The sequence below is a fragment of the Sapajus apella genome, unplaced genomic scaffold (genome assembly GCF_009761245.1).
Source record: "Sapajus apella isolate SASKATOON/1434 unplaced genomic scaffold, GSC_monkey_1.0 scaffold23, whole genome shotgun sequence".
Lineage (NCBI taxonomy): Eukaryota > Metazoa > Chordata > Mammalia > Primates > Cebidae > Sapajus > Sapajus apella.
In genome coordinates, this window is record NW_022436963.1 from 923967 (window position 1) to 938727 (window position 14761).

General features: G+C 44.9%; 1 protein-coding gene across 5 annotated transcripts in view; it reads right to left on the bottom strand.

Moving 5' to 3' along the window:
- Nucleotides 1-14761, bottom strand: part of USP4 (ubiquitin specific peptidase 4) — a 59610-nt gene that overhangs the window by 35025 nt on the left and 9824 nt on the right. For 4 of the 5 annotated variants that reach the window (XR_004272404.1, XM_032289821.1, XM_032289822.1 and 1 more), the window contains exons 4-6: nucleotides 8754-8880; nucleotides 7634-7779; nucleotides 7448-7509 (exon numbers count right to left, since the gene is read on the bottom strand). Coding sequence is in view for 4 of the 5 variants with exons in the window: in XM_032289821.1 (XP_032145712.1) it covers nucleotides 7448-7509; nucleotides 7634-7779; nucleotides 8754-8880 (335 nt within the window). In the remaining variant the exon portion in view is untranslated. Of the gene's footprint in view, nucleotides 1-6023; nucleotides 6118-7447; nucleotides 7510-7633; nucleotides 7780-8753; nucleotides 8881-14761 lie in introns of those variants that run through there. The other variant, XM_032289824.1, reaches the window with a different exon arrangement.

Sequence of the window (14761 nt, forward strand, 5' to 3'; positions counted from 1 at the left end):
AGGCAATTCTCCTGCCTCAGCCTCCTGAGTAGCTGGGATTGCAGGCATGCACCACCATGCCCAGGTAATTTTTTGTATTTTTAGTAGAGATGGGGTTTCACCATGTTGACCAGGATGGTCTCGATCTCTTGACCTCGTGATCCACCCGCCTCAGCCTCCCAAAGTGCTGGGATTACAGGCTTGAGCCACCGTGCCAGGCCCCACAATAAACTCTTAACAGTCAGAATACTTGCTGCCTTCCCAAAAGTCAAGCTGTGACTCCACACCAACCCTCTTAACCCCATCTGTACACAACGTTGGCTTTCTTAACCTCAAAGACACCAATCTCTTCTGGCTCTGGGCTGGCTACCTTGAAGGGCCTTATAGACCTCAGGCAAGTGAAGTTAAAGGGCAAGAGAGAAACAGATGGAAAGAGACAAAGCCAGGTCTACAGAAACCCTTAGAAATGAATACTATGTTAGCTGGAGCAATTCACATGGAAGAGAAAACTCTGAAAATGCTCAGAATTTACAAGGTGGCCATCACCAGTAAAAAAAGAGTTAAATATAAACAACCAGCCAGGCATGGTGGCTCATACCTGTAATCTCAGCCCTTCGGGAGGTCAAGGCGGGCAGATCACCTGAAGTCAGGAGTTTGAGACCAGCCTGGCCAATGTGGTGAAATCCCGTCCCTACTAAAAATACAAAAAAATTGGCCAGGTGTGGTGGCGTGACCCTATAATCCCAGCTACTCAAGGCTGAAGCAGGAGAATCACTTGAACCTGGGAGGCAGAGGTTGCAGTAAGCCAAGATCATGCCACTGCACTCCAGCCTGGCAACAAAACAAAAAACCAACACCAAGAAAACCATCCATGGAAACATTTACTATCCTCTAACAAGAAATAGATAAAATTGGAGGGAGGACTGTGCAAGGATAAATAAACAACAGAAATATATAAAACTGACTCTACTGGTAGGTTTTAAAAAAGTCATTAAGCCAACTAGTGACTTTCCTTTGATGACATATTCCCTTGATCTGTATTTTCCTTTTTTTTTCTTTTAGATGGAGTCTTGCTCTGTCACTGAGGCTGGAGTGCAGTGGCAACATCTCAGCTCACTGCAACTTCCGCCTCCTGGGTTCAAGCAATTCTCCCACCTCAGCCTCCCGAGTAGCTGGGACTACAGGCATGCACCACCACGTCCGGCTAATTTTTCTATTTTTATTAGTGATGGGGATTCACCGTGTTAGCCAGGCTGGTCTTGAACTCCTAACCTTAGGCGATCAGCCTGCCTCAGCCTTCCAAAGTGCTGGGATTACAGGCGTCAGCTACTATTTTCATTCCCCCAATTTCAACTTCTCTGTGTCTTTGTATTACAAAACATGTTTTTTTTATTTTTTGTCTTTTGTTTTTTTTTGAGACAAAGTCTCGCTCTGTCACCCGGGCTGGAGAGCGATAGTGGAATCTTGGCTCACTGCAACCTCCACGTCCCGAGTTCAGGCGATTCTCCTGCCTCAGCCTCCCAAGTAGCTGGGATTACAGGTGCATACCACCACTCCTGGCTAATTTTTTCTGTTTTTAGTAGAGGCGAGTCTCACCATGTTGGCCAGGCTGTTTTGAACTCCTGACCTCAAGTGATCTACCTGCCTCAGCCTGCCAAAGTGCTGAGATTATAGGCATGAGACACTGTGCCGGGCTTTTCTTTTTTTTTTTTTTTTTTTTTTCCCGAGACGAGCTCTTGCTCTGTCACCTAGTGCAGTGGTACAGTTACAGCTCACTGCAGCCTCAAACTCCTGTGCTCAAGGGATGTCCCATCTCAGCCTCCCAAGTAGCTGGAACTGCAGGCACAAGCTACCATGTCCAGTTAATTAAAAAAAATTTTTTGTAGAGAAAGGAATTTTGCTATGTTGACCAGGCTGGCCTTAAATTGCTATCCTCAAGCAATACTCCCACCTCAGCTTTCCAAAATGCTGGGATTACAGATGTGAGCCACCACGCCTGAACTTTTTTTTTTTTCCAAGAGACAGGGTCTCACTCTGTTGCCAAGGTCTGGAGTGCAATGGTGCAATCATGGCTCGCAGTAACTTCAAACTCCTGGGCTCAAGTGAGCCTCCTTCCTCAGCCTTCTGAGTAACTAGAACTATAGACACACACCACTGTATCCCTGGCATGGTTTGTCTTTTAAAGTCTGATCTGAGAGTCTCTTTAGGTTGATAAATTTAACTCATCTACGGTGATTCTAATACTGTTATCAGACTTAACTGAATTTAATTCAGTCTCCTTATTTCAGGTTTTCTTCTCCCCCCCCTTCCACAAGTACTAACATGTTTTCTAATTACCATACTTCTTAGGTTTTTTCCCCCCTTCATTCTTGCCTTCCATTACCTTTCCTTTTGCAGGTGTGGCAGTTTGCTAGTCACCTCCTGATACCTATTTTCCTCTCCTTCCTTAGTTTTAGAACTCCAATTTTTAGCTGGACATGATGCAGTCCTGCTATACGGTACATCCCAGCATCCCTGGAAGCCAGGTATTGTCATGATTGGCCACTGAGATGTAAAGGAAGGTCTGATGTATGATTTCTGGGAAATGTCCTAAAAAGGAAGGGGTAGGTCCTCCTTTCCTCTTTTCTCTCCCCAATACTGGAATGCAGGTACAATTACTGCAGTTCTAGCAGTCACCTGGGCCAGAAGTAGCCACCTTTGAAGTAGAAGGAGAAGCCACACACAGTAAAGCAAAAAGACAAAACAGCTGGTTTTCTAATAATGCTATGGAGCTGCTATATCAGCAATGGATTGACTGCCTACATCAGAAATTATTTTCAGAAAGATGAAAGCCTCCATCTTGCTTAACATGCTAATTTGCAGTTTTTTCTTATCTGCCAGAAAGCCTTTCCTGACACAGCATGTTTCAAAGTTATACATTCAATTTTCCATTTCTATTAGTTGTTCTATTACCTTATTAGGATCTCTATTTTTATTTTTCCCCATAAATTACTTAAACTTATAACTGTTCACCTTTCTCACCCCCAAGAATAGCAGTTCAGGACATTCTCAACTCTCTCTCCTCTGGTCTGCTCTATACTAGCTCCTGCCCCTCACCTATGTTGGCATTACCCAGAATTTACCTCTGGAATATTACAGATATTAGTTGCTTTCTTAAAGCTTATTATTATTATTGTTGTACTTTTATTTTCTTCCTGAGACAGTCTCACTCTATCACCCAGGTTGGAGTGCACTGGCATGATCTAGGATCACTGCAATCCCTACCACCATTCTCCTGCTTCAGCCTCCCCAGGAGGCAGTATTACAGGTTTATGCCACTGCACTTAATTTTCTTGTTTTTTAATAGAGATGGGATTTCATGCACCTGGCCTATTATTATTAAACCCTATTATTATTAAACTTTTTTTTTTGAGACATTGTCTTGCTCTGTTACCAGGTGGGAGTACAGTGGTGTGATCTCAGCTCACTGCAATCTCCACCTCCCAGGTTCAAGTGATTCTCCTGCCTCAGCCTCCCGAATAGCTAGGACTACAGGCACACACCACCACCGCCGCCAGCTAATTTTTATATTTTAGTAGAGATGGGGTTTCACCATGTTGACCAAGATGGTCTCAATCTCCTGACCTCATTATCCGCCCACCTTGACCTCCCAAAGTGCTGGAATTACAGGTGTGAGCCACTATGCCCGGACAATTTTGTTGTTGTTGTTGTTGACGGGTTTCACCATGTTGGCCACTGCACCCCACCTATTATTAAACTTTTAATTGAAGTATTACATAGAGACATACATAACTCATGAATGTATAGTGGTCAGGCACAGTAGTAGCTCAGGACTGTAATCCCAGCACACTGGGAGGCTGAGGCAGGTGGATCACTTGAGGCTAGGAGTTTGAGACCAGCCTGGCCAACATGGTAAAATCTGGTCTCTACTAAAAATACAAAAATTGGCTATGTGTGAGTGGCATGCACCTGTAATCCCAGCCACTCGGGAGGCTGAGGCACAAGAATTGCTTGGACCCAGGAAATGGAGGTTACAGTGAGCCATGATAATACCACTGTACTCCAGCTTGGGTGACAGACTGAGGCTCTTATTTTTTCATGAGTGAATAAATCAAGAAATTTACACCAAGTGATACATCCATGTAACCAGTACCCCAACCAAGAAGCAGGACAAGCCCCAGGCCCATAGGTGTCCTCCTCACACTTCAGTCACAATTCTTTCCAACACTAACCAGTCCTGACCTGGAGTCCCCAAGGTTAATTTTTCCTGTTATAAAGCTTTATTTCAACAGAATCATTATGCCCTGCTTTGTGTCCACCTTCGTTCATTCATCATTTTTCATAGGACTCATCACTATTGTGCATAGCTATACAGGATTTCACTGTGTGCATACACTTACTGTAGTTTATCCATTTACTTTTGGTGGACATTTGGGTTAGCTCCAGTTTGTGACTATGACAAGCAGTGCTAGCACAAACATCCTGAAATATGCATTTAAGAGAACATGGGATATATTTCTATTAGTTAAATGTCTAGCAAGAGGATTGTTGAGTAGCAGAATGTGCATATAATTCTACATTTTTTGCCTCTTTATTTTATTTCATTTTATTTTATTATTATTATTTTTGCCTCTTTTTTTACTGTTGTTGTCTGACTTTTTAGTATTGACTAGGAGTTTCTTTGATACTCTGGATATAGGGCCAGGAGTGGTGGCTCATGCCCATAATCCCAGCCCTCTGGGAGGCTAAGGCAGGCAGATCACTATAGGCCAGGAGTTCAAGACCAGCCTGGCCAACGGGTAAAACCCCATCTCTACTAAAAATGCAAAAATTAGCTGGACATGGTGATGGGTGCCTGTAGTCCCAGCTACTCAGGTAGCGGAGGCATCAAAATCACTTGAACTTGAGAGGCAGAGGTTACAGTGAGCTGAGATGGCACCATTGCACTCCAGCCTGGGTGACAGAGCGAGACTCTGTCTCAGGAAATCCAAAAAAATTTTGAACACAATTTGTCAGATGTGTATTACAAATATCTTCTCTCACTATATGGCTTGCCTTTACTCACCGGTGAACAAATTTTTTTTTTTGTTTGTTTCTTTTTTTTTTTTGGGATGACATCTTGCTGCTGTCGCCCAGGCTGGAGTGCAGTGGCGGAATCACAGCTCACCGCGGCCTCAAACTCCTAGATTCAAGCAATGCTCCCACCTTAGCCTGTCAGGTAGCTGGGACTACAGGCACCCACCATTGTGCCCAGCTGCTTTTTTGTATTTTTAGTAGAGACGGGGTTTCACCATGTTGACCAGGATGGTCTCGATCTCTTGACCTCGTGATCCACCCGCCTCGGCCTCCCAAAGTGCTGGGATTACAGGCTTGAGCCGCCGCGCCCGGCCTTTTTTTTTTTTTTTTAATTGTTGAGACAGAGTTTTGCTTTTTTGAGACGGAGTCTCCAGGCTGGAGTGCAGTGGCGCAATCTCGGCTCACTGCAACCTCCGCCTCCCAGGTTCAAGCGATTCTTCCGCCTCAGCCTCCCAAGTAGCTGGGACCACAGGCGCATGCCACCAAGCCTGGCTAATTTTTTTGTATTTTTAGTAGAGACAGGGTTTCACCATGTTGGCCAGGATGGTCTCGATCTCTTGACCTTGTGATCCACCTGCCTCGGCCTTCCCAAAGTGCTGGGACTACAGGCTCTTCTTTTTTTTTTTTTTTTTTAAATGGGGATGACATCTTGCTGCTGTCGCCCAGGCTGGAGTGCAGTGGCGGAATCACAGCTCACCGCGGCCTCAAACTCCTAGATTCAAGCAATGCTCCCACCTTAGCCTGTCAGGTAGCTGGGACTACAGGCACCCACCATTGTGCTTAATCCCATCTATAAACTCCCTTTTGCCATGTCACCCGACATAGTCACAGATTGTGAAACAGATGCTGGGAATTAGAATATGGACATCTTGGGGTGAGGGTGAGCACGGTTATGCCTACCACGCAATTTTATTCATCTTGTCAGGAACAGCAACCAGGGTTTCTTAAACTGGAGTCCATGACTGGGCTTCAGGGGGTCTAACACTTCTTTTAAGAGCTCAGTTTTCATGGTTTTCAAATGAGCTAGAAGCCCACTACTATGTAATGGTCACAGTCCAAGGCCTGACAGAGGGAAAGGGACAGAGCCCAATATTGTTCCCATAACTACTGGAACACAGATATAATTTCCAAAAGTTATACTATAAGAAAAATTCATCACTTCTTTATCTCCCTAAGAACATGCACAGTTCCACATACCACATGAACATCTCCTGAGATAGACGTGTCTGTAGTCCAAGTTTTGTAGCTGAACAATTCCCCCAGCAAGCTCCCAAGGCAACAATGAGTAACAGGCCACTGGGCAGAGACAGGTGGAATCAAACTATCACCTTTTTTTTTGGGGGGGGGTGGGGGGGGTCAGAGTTTTGCTCTGTCACCCAGACTGGAGTGCGGTGGCATGATCTTGGCTCTCTGCAACCTCCACCCCCTGGATTCAAGCGACTTGAGTCTCAGCCTCCCGAGCAGCTAAGATTACAGGTGCCTGCCACCATACCTGGCTAATTTTTGTATTTTTAGTAGCAACAGATAGTTACCATGTTGTCCAGGCTGGTCCCAAACTCCTGGCCTCAGGTGATCCACCTGCCTCGGCCTCCCAAAGTTCTGAAATTACAGGCATAAAGCACTGTGCTTGGGCCTCAACTATCACTTTTGTTTTTTCTGAGACAGAGTCTTGCTCTGTCGCCAGTCACCAGGCTGGAGTGCAGAGGCATGATCTCAGCTCACTGCAACTTCCGCCTCCTGGGTTCAAGCAATTCTCCTGCGTCAGCCTCCCGAGTAGCTGGGACTATAGGCATGCGCCACCACACCCAGCTACTTTTTGTATTTTAGTAGACGGGGTTTCACTATGTTGGCCAGGATTATCTCGATCTCTTGACCTCGTGATCCACCCGTCTTGGTCTCCCAAAGTGCTGGGATTACAGGCTCGAGCCACCACATCAGGCCTTTTATTTTTTATTTATTTTTTTTTTTTGAGATGGAGTCTTGCTCTATCGCCCAGGCTGGAGTGCAATGGCACACTCTTGGCTCACCGCAACCTCCGCCTGCCAGGTTCAAGTGATTCTTGTGCCTCAGCCTCCCAAGTAGCAGGGATTACAGGTGTGTGCCACCACACCCAGCTAATTTTTGTACTTCTAAGTAGAGACAGGGTTTCACCGTGTTGGTCAGGCTGGTCTTGAACCCCTGACCACTTGATCCCTCAGATATCCTGACAGGTTTCCCTTAAATGCTATCAAAAGCCAGGGTCTTCATCCAGGAGCATGAACTCTGGATACACAACTGAATAAGCATTTTTCATCATTATCAGACTAATTTTTCTTAGTACAAGTACTGCCTTAGGAAAGACTGTCTCTTTTACACATGTGAACCTACGACAAGGGAAAAAACATTCACTTACATTGACTGCAAGGTCTGCCTGGGCCATGTGCCATCTTCATTTTGAGGCTCAATTACTAGCACCTGAGTGAAAGGGGAAATCAAATGAAGAGTTCAAACCACACTTCCAACATGCTTAGAAGCAGAAAGTATCTGGCCACACACACTGGCAAAGCTACTTGCTGGGGAATGGCCTGAGCCCTCCTACCTGACCCTGGTATAGACCAGCATCCTGGACAGTGTTGTCCAGCTTGCTCAGCTGCTCATAGGTGTTGCTCATGTATTTGTTCCAGAGCCGCGTTTCACGCTCTGCAGGGATGTTGAACAGCTTCCGCATCTCTTTCTCGATGGTTGCTAGGAACAGGGAGAAACATCGCTTGAGGCTTTGTCCACATGCAAGGCTAAAGACAGCCATGACAAACTAATGCTCATCTTCCTGCCTTTTCAGATCCTCACAGGTGCTCTGGGTCAACCCCCTAATGACTCCTAAGGCCAATCTTCTCCCATGGGTGGCCTCTTGCACTCATACCTGGAAAGTCTCCCTATGCTTCTCCTTCTCTAACGTGTGTCTCATTAATAGCACAAAAGCAACATAGAAAAGAAGACTTATCTTTGGAGTCAACTCAGATATGGCTTCAAAAGCTAGTTCTGCCACTTTCTGGCTTTATCTATTTTCTTTATTTTTATGTATTTATTTATTTATTTTTGAGACAGGGTCTCACTCTGTTACCCAGGCTGGAGTTCAGTGGCAAGATCTTGGCTCACTGCAAACTCTGCCTCCCAGGTTCAAGCAATTTTCCTGTCTTAGCCTCCCAAGTAGCTGGGACTACAGATGTGTGCCACCACACCCAGCTAATTTTTGTATTTTTAGTAGAAACAGGATTTCACCATATTGGTCTGGCTGGTCTCAATCTCTTGACCTCATGATCCATCTACCTTGGCCTCCCAAAGTGCTGACATTATAGGCGTGAGCCACCATGCCCAGCCGTGATTTTTTTTTTAAGACAGGATCTTTCTGATGCCCAGGCTGCAGTGCAGTGATGGGACTGCAGCTCACTGTAAACCTTGCTGAGATTTTTAAATAAGTTACTTTTAAACTTCTCTGAATTACATTTCTTTATCTTCATCATCACAGACAAATGGCCAAGGAGCAGGCCCAAAGTTCTCTCCGTAAGAACAGGGAATAGGCTCCCAGGTTAGGACTGGCAACCACAGCTCGAGAGGATCTGGGTAACAAATCTAAAGAGGGCACCGCAGCTTCCCTCCCATCAGCCACAATGTCCTACACTCTCTCACCACCTACCAGTGACCCCAGCCCAGCCTCTCACCAATGGTGTCTGCCTTGCTGAAATGGCAACTCAGCACATTTGTGGGGTCACTGTTCTCACAGAGCTTCAGTTCCAGCAAATACACCTCAACTTTGCAGTGCTTGACAAACAGGCCATGCTCCACAACCTATGAACAAGAGGCAGGGGTGAGGGTGCAGTGGTTTTGCAGCTGGGCAGTCCCGGATGTAACATATCTTACCAGTAGCAAAAAGCAGAAAATTCATGATAATCAGTTTCCTTTACTGATCAAGGGATCAAAAGGACAGATTTTTAAAGCCACCAGTGCCTAGCCCAGGAGTTTAAAAATCCTTCTTCTGGCTGGGTGCAGTGGCTCACGCCTGTAATCTCAACAATCTGGGAGGCCAAGATGGGCAGATCACTTGAGATTAGGAAATAGAGACCAGCCTGACCAACATGATGAAACCTCATCTCTACTAAAAATACAAAAATTAGCTGGGCATGGTGGCATGTACCTGTAATCTCAGCTACTCAGGAGGCTGAGACAGGAGAATCACTTGAACCAGGGAGACAGAGGTTGCAGTGAGCAGAGATTGTGCCACTGCACTCCAGCCTGGTCAACAGAGCAAGACTCTGTCCCAAAAAACAACAAAAAACACTTTTTTCTGCCCACTAAGACCAAGAGTATCTTGACAAAACCATAGAAGCCTATTCTTCACTGTGTTTTTTTTTTAAAGATGGGGTCTTATTCTGTCACCCAAGTTGGGGTGCAAGTACCACAATCACAGCTCACTGCAGCCTCAAACTCCTGGCCTCAAGTGATCCTCCCACCTCAGCCCCCCAAGCAGCTGAGTCTACAAGCATGTGCCACCACAAGCTGGTATTTTTCTTTTTGTAGAGATGGCATCTCGACATGCTACCCAGGCTGGTCCTGAATGCCTGGGCTCAAGCAATCCTTCTGCCTTGGCCACCTACAGTGTTGCGATTATAGGCGAGAGCCACTGCGCCAAGCTCCTCACCGGTTTTAATACCACACTAGGGCATCTAGGCAGGTCTCAGGAAGTCAGCTTTCAACACAGAGGTCTTGTTTCAGACATGGCAAAAGGACATTCTAATCAACTACCCTTCCCCTTAAAATATAAGCCTGAATATATGGAATTACTTTTTGTTTTTTTGAGACGGAGTCTTGCTCTGTCACACAGGCTGGAGTGTAGTGGCATGATCTTGGCTCACTACAACATCCACCTCCTGGATTCAAGCAATTTTCCTTCCGCAGCCTCCCTGGTAGCTAGGATTATAGGCACCTGCCACCACACCCAGATAATTTTTGTATTTTAGTAGAGATGGAGTTTCACCATGTTGGGCAGGTTGGTCTCAAACTCCAGACCTCAAGCAATCCACCTGCCTAGGCCTCCCAAAGTGCTGGGATTACAGGCGTGAGCCACCACACCCGGCCCTATGAAACTACTTTTCATATCTATAATTTGACACTGGGACAGTCACTAGCTCGTTATTACCCAAAGATCAAAGGCTAATTAACTCATTACTTCTGAACTAATTATAAGAAAAGAGCCACAACGCATCCATAAAGCCAGACCCCGTACAAAAGGCAAGTCACTTTTCATCTGCAGTGGGAGCATGATGCCTCCTCCCTTGCAGGGTTTGTTAAACTAGAAGACTAGAGAATACAGGTAAAGCCCTTAACAAAAAGGTGGCATGCCTCTCTAACCTTTCATTGATTTTTTTTTTTTTCAGACAGGGTCTCACTCTGTCACCCAGGCTGGAGTCCAGTGGCGTGAACATGGCTTACTGAAGCCTCAACCTCAAGTGATCCTTCCACCTCAGCCTCCCAAGTAGCTGGGACCACAGGCATATACACCATGCCCGGCTGATTTTTTTTTTTTTAATTAGGCAAAAGTTAAAAATAAGTATATTGGGCCGGGCGTGGTGGCTCACGCCTGAATCCAAGCACTTTGGAGGCCAAGGCAGGCGAATCACCTGAGATCGGGAGTTCAAGACCAGCCTGACCAACATGGTGAAACCCCGTCTTCAAAAAAATAAAAAAATAAGTATATTGATTGTAAATGGACATAATAGTAACATAATAACCTTTTCTAAGTTGTGTTTTTATTCATTTCTTTTCATTTTATTCTTTTTTTGGGGGGAGGAAGAGAAAAAAAAAAGAAAGAAAGAGAAAAAGAAAAGAAAGAATAAAAGAGAGAAAGAAAGAGGAAGAGAAAGGGGGAGAGAGAACGGGAGTCTTGCTTTATTGCCCAGGCTAGAATGCAGTCTATAAATGGATATTGAAAACCTCTTTTATGCCAATAATTGTGCTTAACAATGGAGACAGGAAGGAATAAGGGAGGAAAATAACAAACAAGCAGCCAACCAATATTTTATTTAAACCTGTGAAATGCTATGCAGTTACTGAGGAGTGATTTACTTCCAATTGTGTAGTCACTTTTAGAGTAGGTGTGATGTGGTACTGATAAGAATGGATGTTTTGTGGATTTGGGGTGGAGAGTCTTGTTCTGGGTCTGAGTTCAAGTTCTGGATATCCTTGTTAATTTTCTGTCTTGTTGATCTGTCTAATATTGACAATGTGATGTTAAAGTCTCCCACTATTATTGTGTGGGAATCTAAGTCTCTTTATAAGTCAAAGAACTTGCCTTGTGTATCTGGGTGCTCCTGTATTGAGTGTGTATATATTTAGGATCATTAGCTCTTCTTGTTGCATTGATCCTTTTACCATTATGTAATGTCCTTCTTTGCCTCTTTTGTTGCTTGTTGCTTTAAAGTCTATTTTATCAGAGGCAAGAATTGCAACTCCTGCTTTTTATTTTATTTTATTTTATTTTGCTCTCCATTTGGTTGGTAAATCTTCCTCCATCCCTTTGTTTTGAGGCTTTGCGTATCCCTGCATGTGAGATGGATCTGGATGCAACCTACCGATGGGTTTTGGCTTTTTATCCAATTTGCCTGTCTGTGTCTTTTGATTGGGGCATTTAGTTGATTTAAATTTAGGATTGATAATAATATATGTGAGTTTAATACTGCCATTTAATGCTAGCTGGCTGTTTTGCCCATTAGTTGATGTAGATTCTTCATTATGTTGATGCTCTTTACCTTTTGGTATATTTTTGGAATGGCTGATACTGGTTGTTCCTTTCTATGTGTAGTGCTTCTTTCAGGAGCTCTTGTAAAGCAGGCCTGGTGATGATCAAATCTCTGAGTACTTGCTTGTTCACAAAAGATTTTATTTTTCCTTCACTTATGAAGCTTAGTTTGGCTGGATATGAAATTCTGGGTTGAAAGTTCTTTTCTTTAAGGATGTTGAATATTGGCCCCCACTCTCTTCTGGCTTGTAGGGTTTCTGCTGAGAGATCTGCTGTGAGTCTGATAGGCTTCCCTTTGTGGATAACTTGACCTTTCTCTCTGGCTGCACTTAGCATTTTCTCCTTCATTTCAACCCTGGTGAATCTGACAATTATGTGCCTTAGGGTTGCTCTTCTTGAGGAATATCTTTGTGGTGTTCTCTGTATTACCTGGAGTTGAATATTGTCCTGCCTTGCTAGGTTGGGAAAGTTTTCCTGAATAAGATCCTGAAGAATATTTTCCAGCTTGGATTCATTCTCTTCGTCACACTCAGGTACACCTATCAAACGTAGATTAGGTTTTTTCACATAGTCCCATATTTCTTGGAGACTTTGCGGATTCCTTTTTACCCTTTTTTCTCTAATCTTGTCTTTTTGTTTTATTTCATTGAGTTGGTCTTCGACCTCTGATATCCTTTCTTCTGCTTGATCAATTCGATGGTTAAAACTTGTGCATACTCTGCGAAGTTCTCGTATTGTGTTTTTCACTTATATTAATTGTGAATTAATATAAGTCCATTAATTCACTTATATTCCCCTCTAAATTGTCTATTCTCGTTAGCATTTCGTCAAACCTTTTTTCAAGGTTCTTAGTTTCTTTGCATTGGGTTAGAACATGTTCTTTCAGCTCACAGAAGTTTCTTATTATCCACCTTCTGAAGCCTGATTCTGACAATTCATCACACTCATTCTCCATCAGGCCTTGTTCCCTTGCTGATGAGGAGCTGCGATCCCCTGAAGGAGGAGAGGCATTCTCATTTCGGATATTTTCAGCCTTTTTGCACTGGTTTCTTCCCATCTTTGTGGATTTATCCACCTGTCGTCTTTGTGATTACTGACTTTCAGATTGGGTCTTTGAGTGGACGTCCAGCTTGTTGGTGGTGATGTTATTTCTGTATCTTTGTTTTCCTTCGGCAGACGCCCCTCCCCCACAGAGCTGGACCTTCCCGGGTTCAGCTGTGCTTGTTATGAAACTCTCAACCATCAGCATTTCCAATTGCTGTGTTTTTGTGAGGGTAGAACCAGCCGAGCCCAATCACCTGGCTCCCTGCCTCAGAGCTCCCCTTTTTTTTTTCCTAATTGAAAGGTCGATTCTCTCCCAGGTGCCCCAATCACCCGTCGAAAAGGCGCCAGGATCTATACAATTTCCCGTGCAGTGACCGCGCTGGCTGAAACAGCAGCGCTGGGATTCGTGGCGCTTTTCTGCCTGGGAATCTCCTGGTCTGGCTCTCAGCTTCAGTCCCCCTTTCAATCAGCTGAATGGGCGACTCTGCCTTCCTGGAGCTCCAAATGCCAACTAAAAGGGCACCCAGTCCCGCATACTCTGCACTGAGAACCGCCGCGCCAGGACGCCAGCAAAACAGCCACACAGGCCAAAAGATTCCGCGCTGGCAATCTCCTGGTCCGTAGGCAATAAAAATTTGTCTGGAAATATGGCGTCCACCCACTCCCTGAGCCTTCTCTGGCAGCTGCAATCCTGAACTGCTGCTAGTTGGCCATCTTGGGTAGTCTCTTTTTTTTTTAACTTTTTGTAGAGATGAGATCTCGCCATGTCTCAAACTTTCTGGGCTCCCAAAATGATGGGATTGCAGCAATGAGCCACCATGCCTGACCACCTCTGACCTTCTGATACCGAACCCCTCTCAGGGTCCCAGGTTTCAAGCTAGAGAAAAATACAGTTTAGCCCTGAATAGTGACTCTCAGAAGCATGGTGTCAGGACCGCAGCACTTTCTTACTTTGATAAGAAAGAGAACTACAGACCTGGTAGAAAGAGAAATTTACCCAGTTCCTAAGTATCACCACACATGCAGGCTCTTGTGATTTTCCCTTAGGAAGGACAGGCAAACAACTATAGGTGTCAGGGGTGGTGGTCTTCTCTCTTATGAGTCCTGTCTACAAGAGGAGTTAACAATCTGGTATCTGTTTTAAAAAAAGTAAAATTGCCGGGTGCGGTGGCTCAAGCCTGCAATCACAGCACTGTGGGAGGCCGAGGCGGGTGGATCACGAGGTCAAGAGATCGAGACCATCCTGGTCAACATGGTGAAACCCCGTCTCTACTAAAAATACAAAACATTAGCTGGGCATGGTGGCGTGTGCCTGTAATCCCAGCTACTCAGGAGGCTGAGGCAGGAGAATTGCCTGAACCCAGGAGGCGGAGGTTGCAGTGAGCCGAGATCGCGCCATTGCACTCCAGCCTGGGTAACAAGAGTGAAACTCCATCTCAAAAAAAAAAAAAAAAAGTAAAATTAAAGAAAAAAAAAACAACAAAAAACCATCTGGTATCTGTTCCAGGGCCGGCCTTCCCTCAAGAGGTTAAATTTTCTCCTGGCTATAAATGCCAGCTTTTTAAATTACTCAACAGTCTGATCAAAGACTCTTTTTTTTTTGAGACAAAGTCTTACTCCATCACCCAGGCTGGTGTGCAGTGGGGCCATCTCAGCTCACTGTGACCTTTGCCGCCCGGGTTCAAATTATTCTCCTGCCTCAGCCTGCCGAGTAGCTGGGATTATAAGTGCCTGCCATCACGCCCAGCTAATTTTTGTGGTTTTCTTCTTTTTTCTTTTCTTTTTTTTTCTTTTTTTTGAGACGGAGTTTCGCTGTTGTTACCCAGGCTGGAGTGCAATGGCCCAATCTCGGCTCACCGCAACCTCCGCCTCCTGGGTTCAGGCAATTCT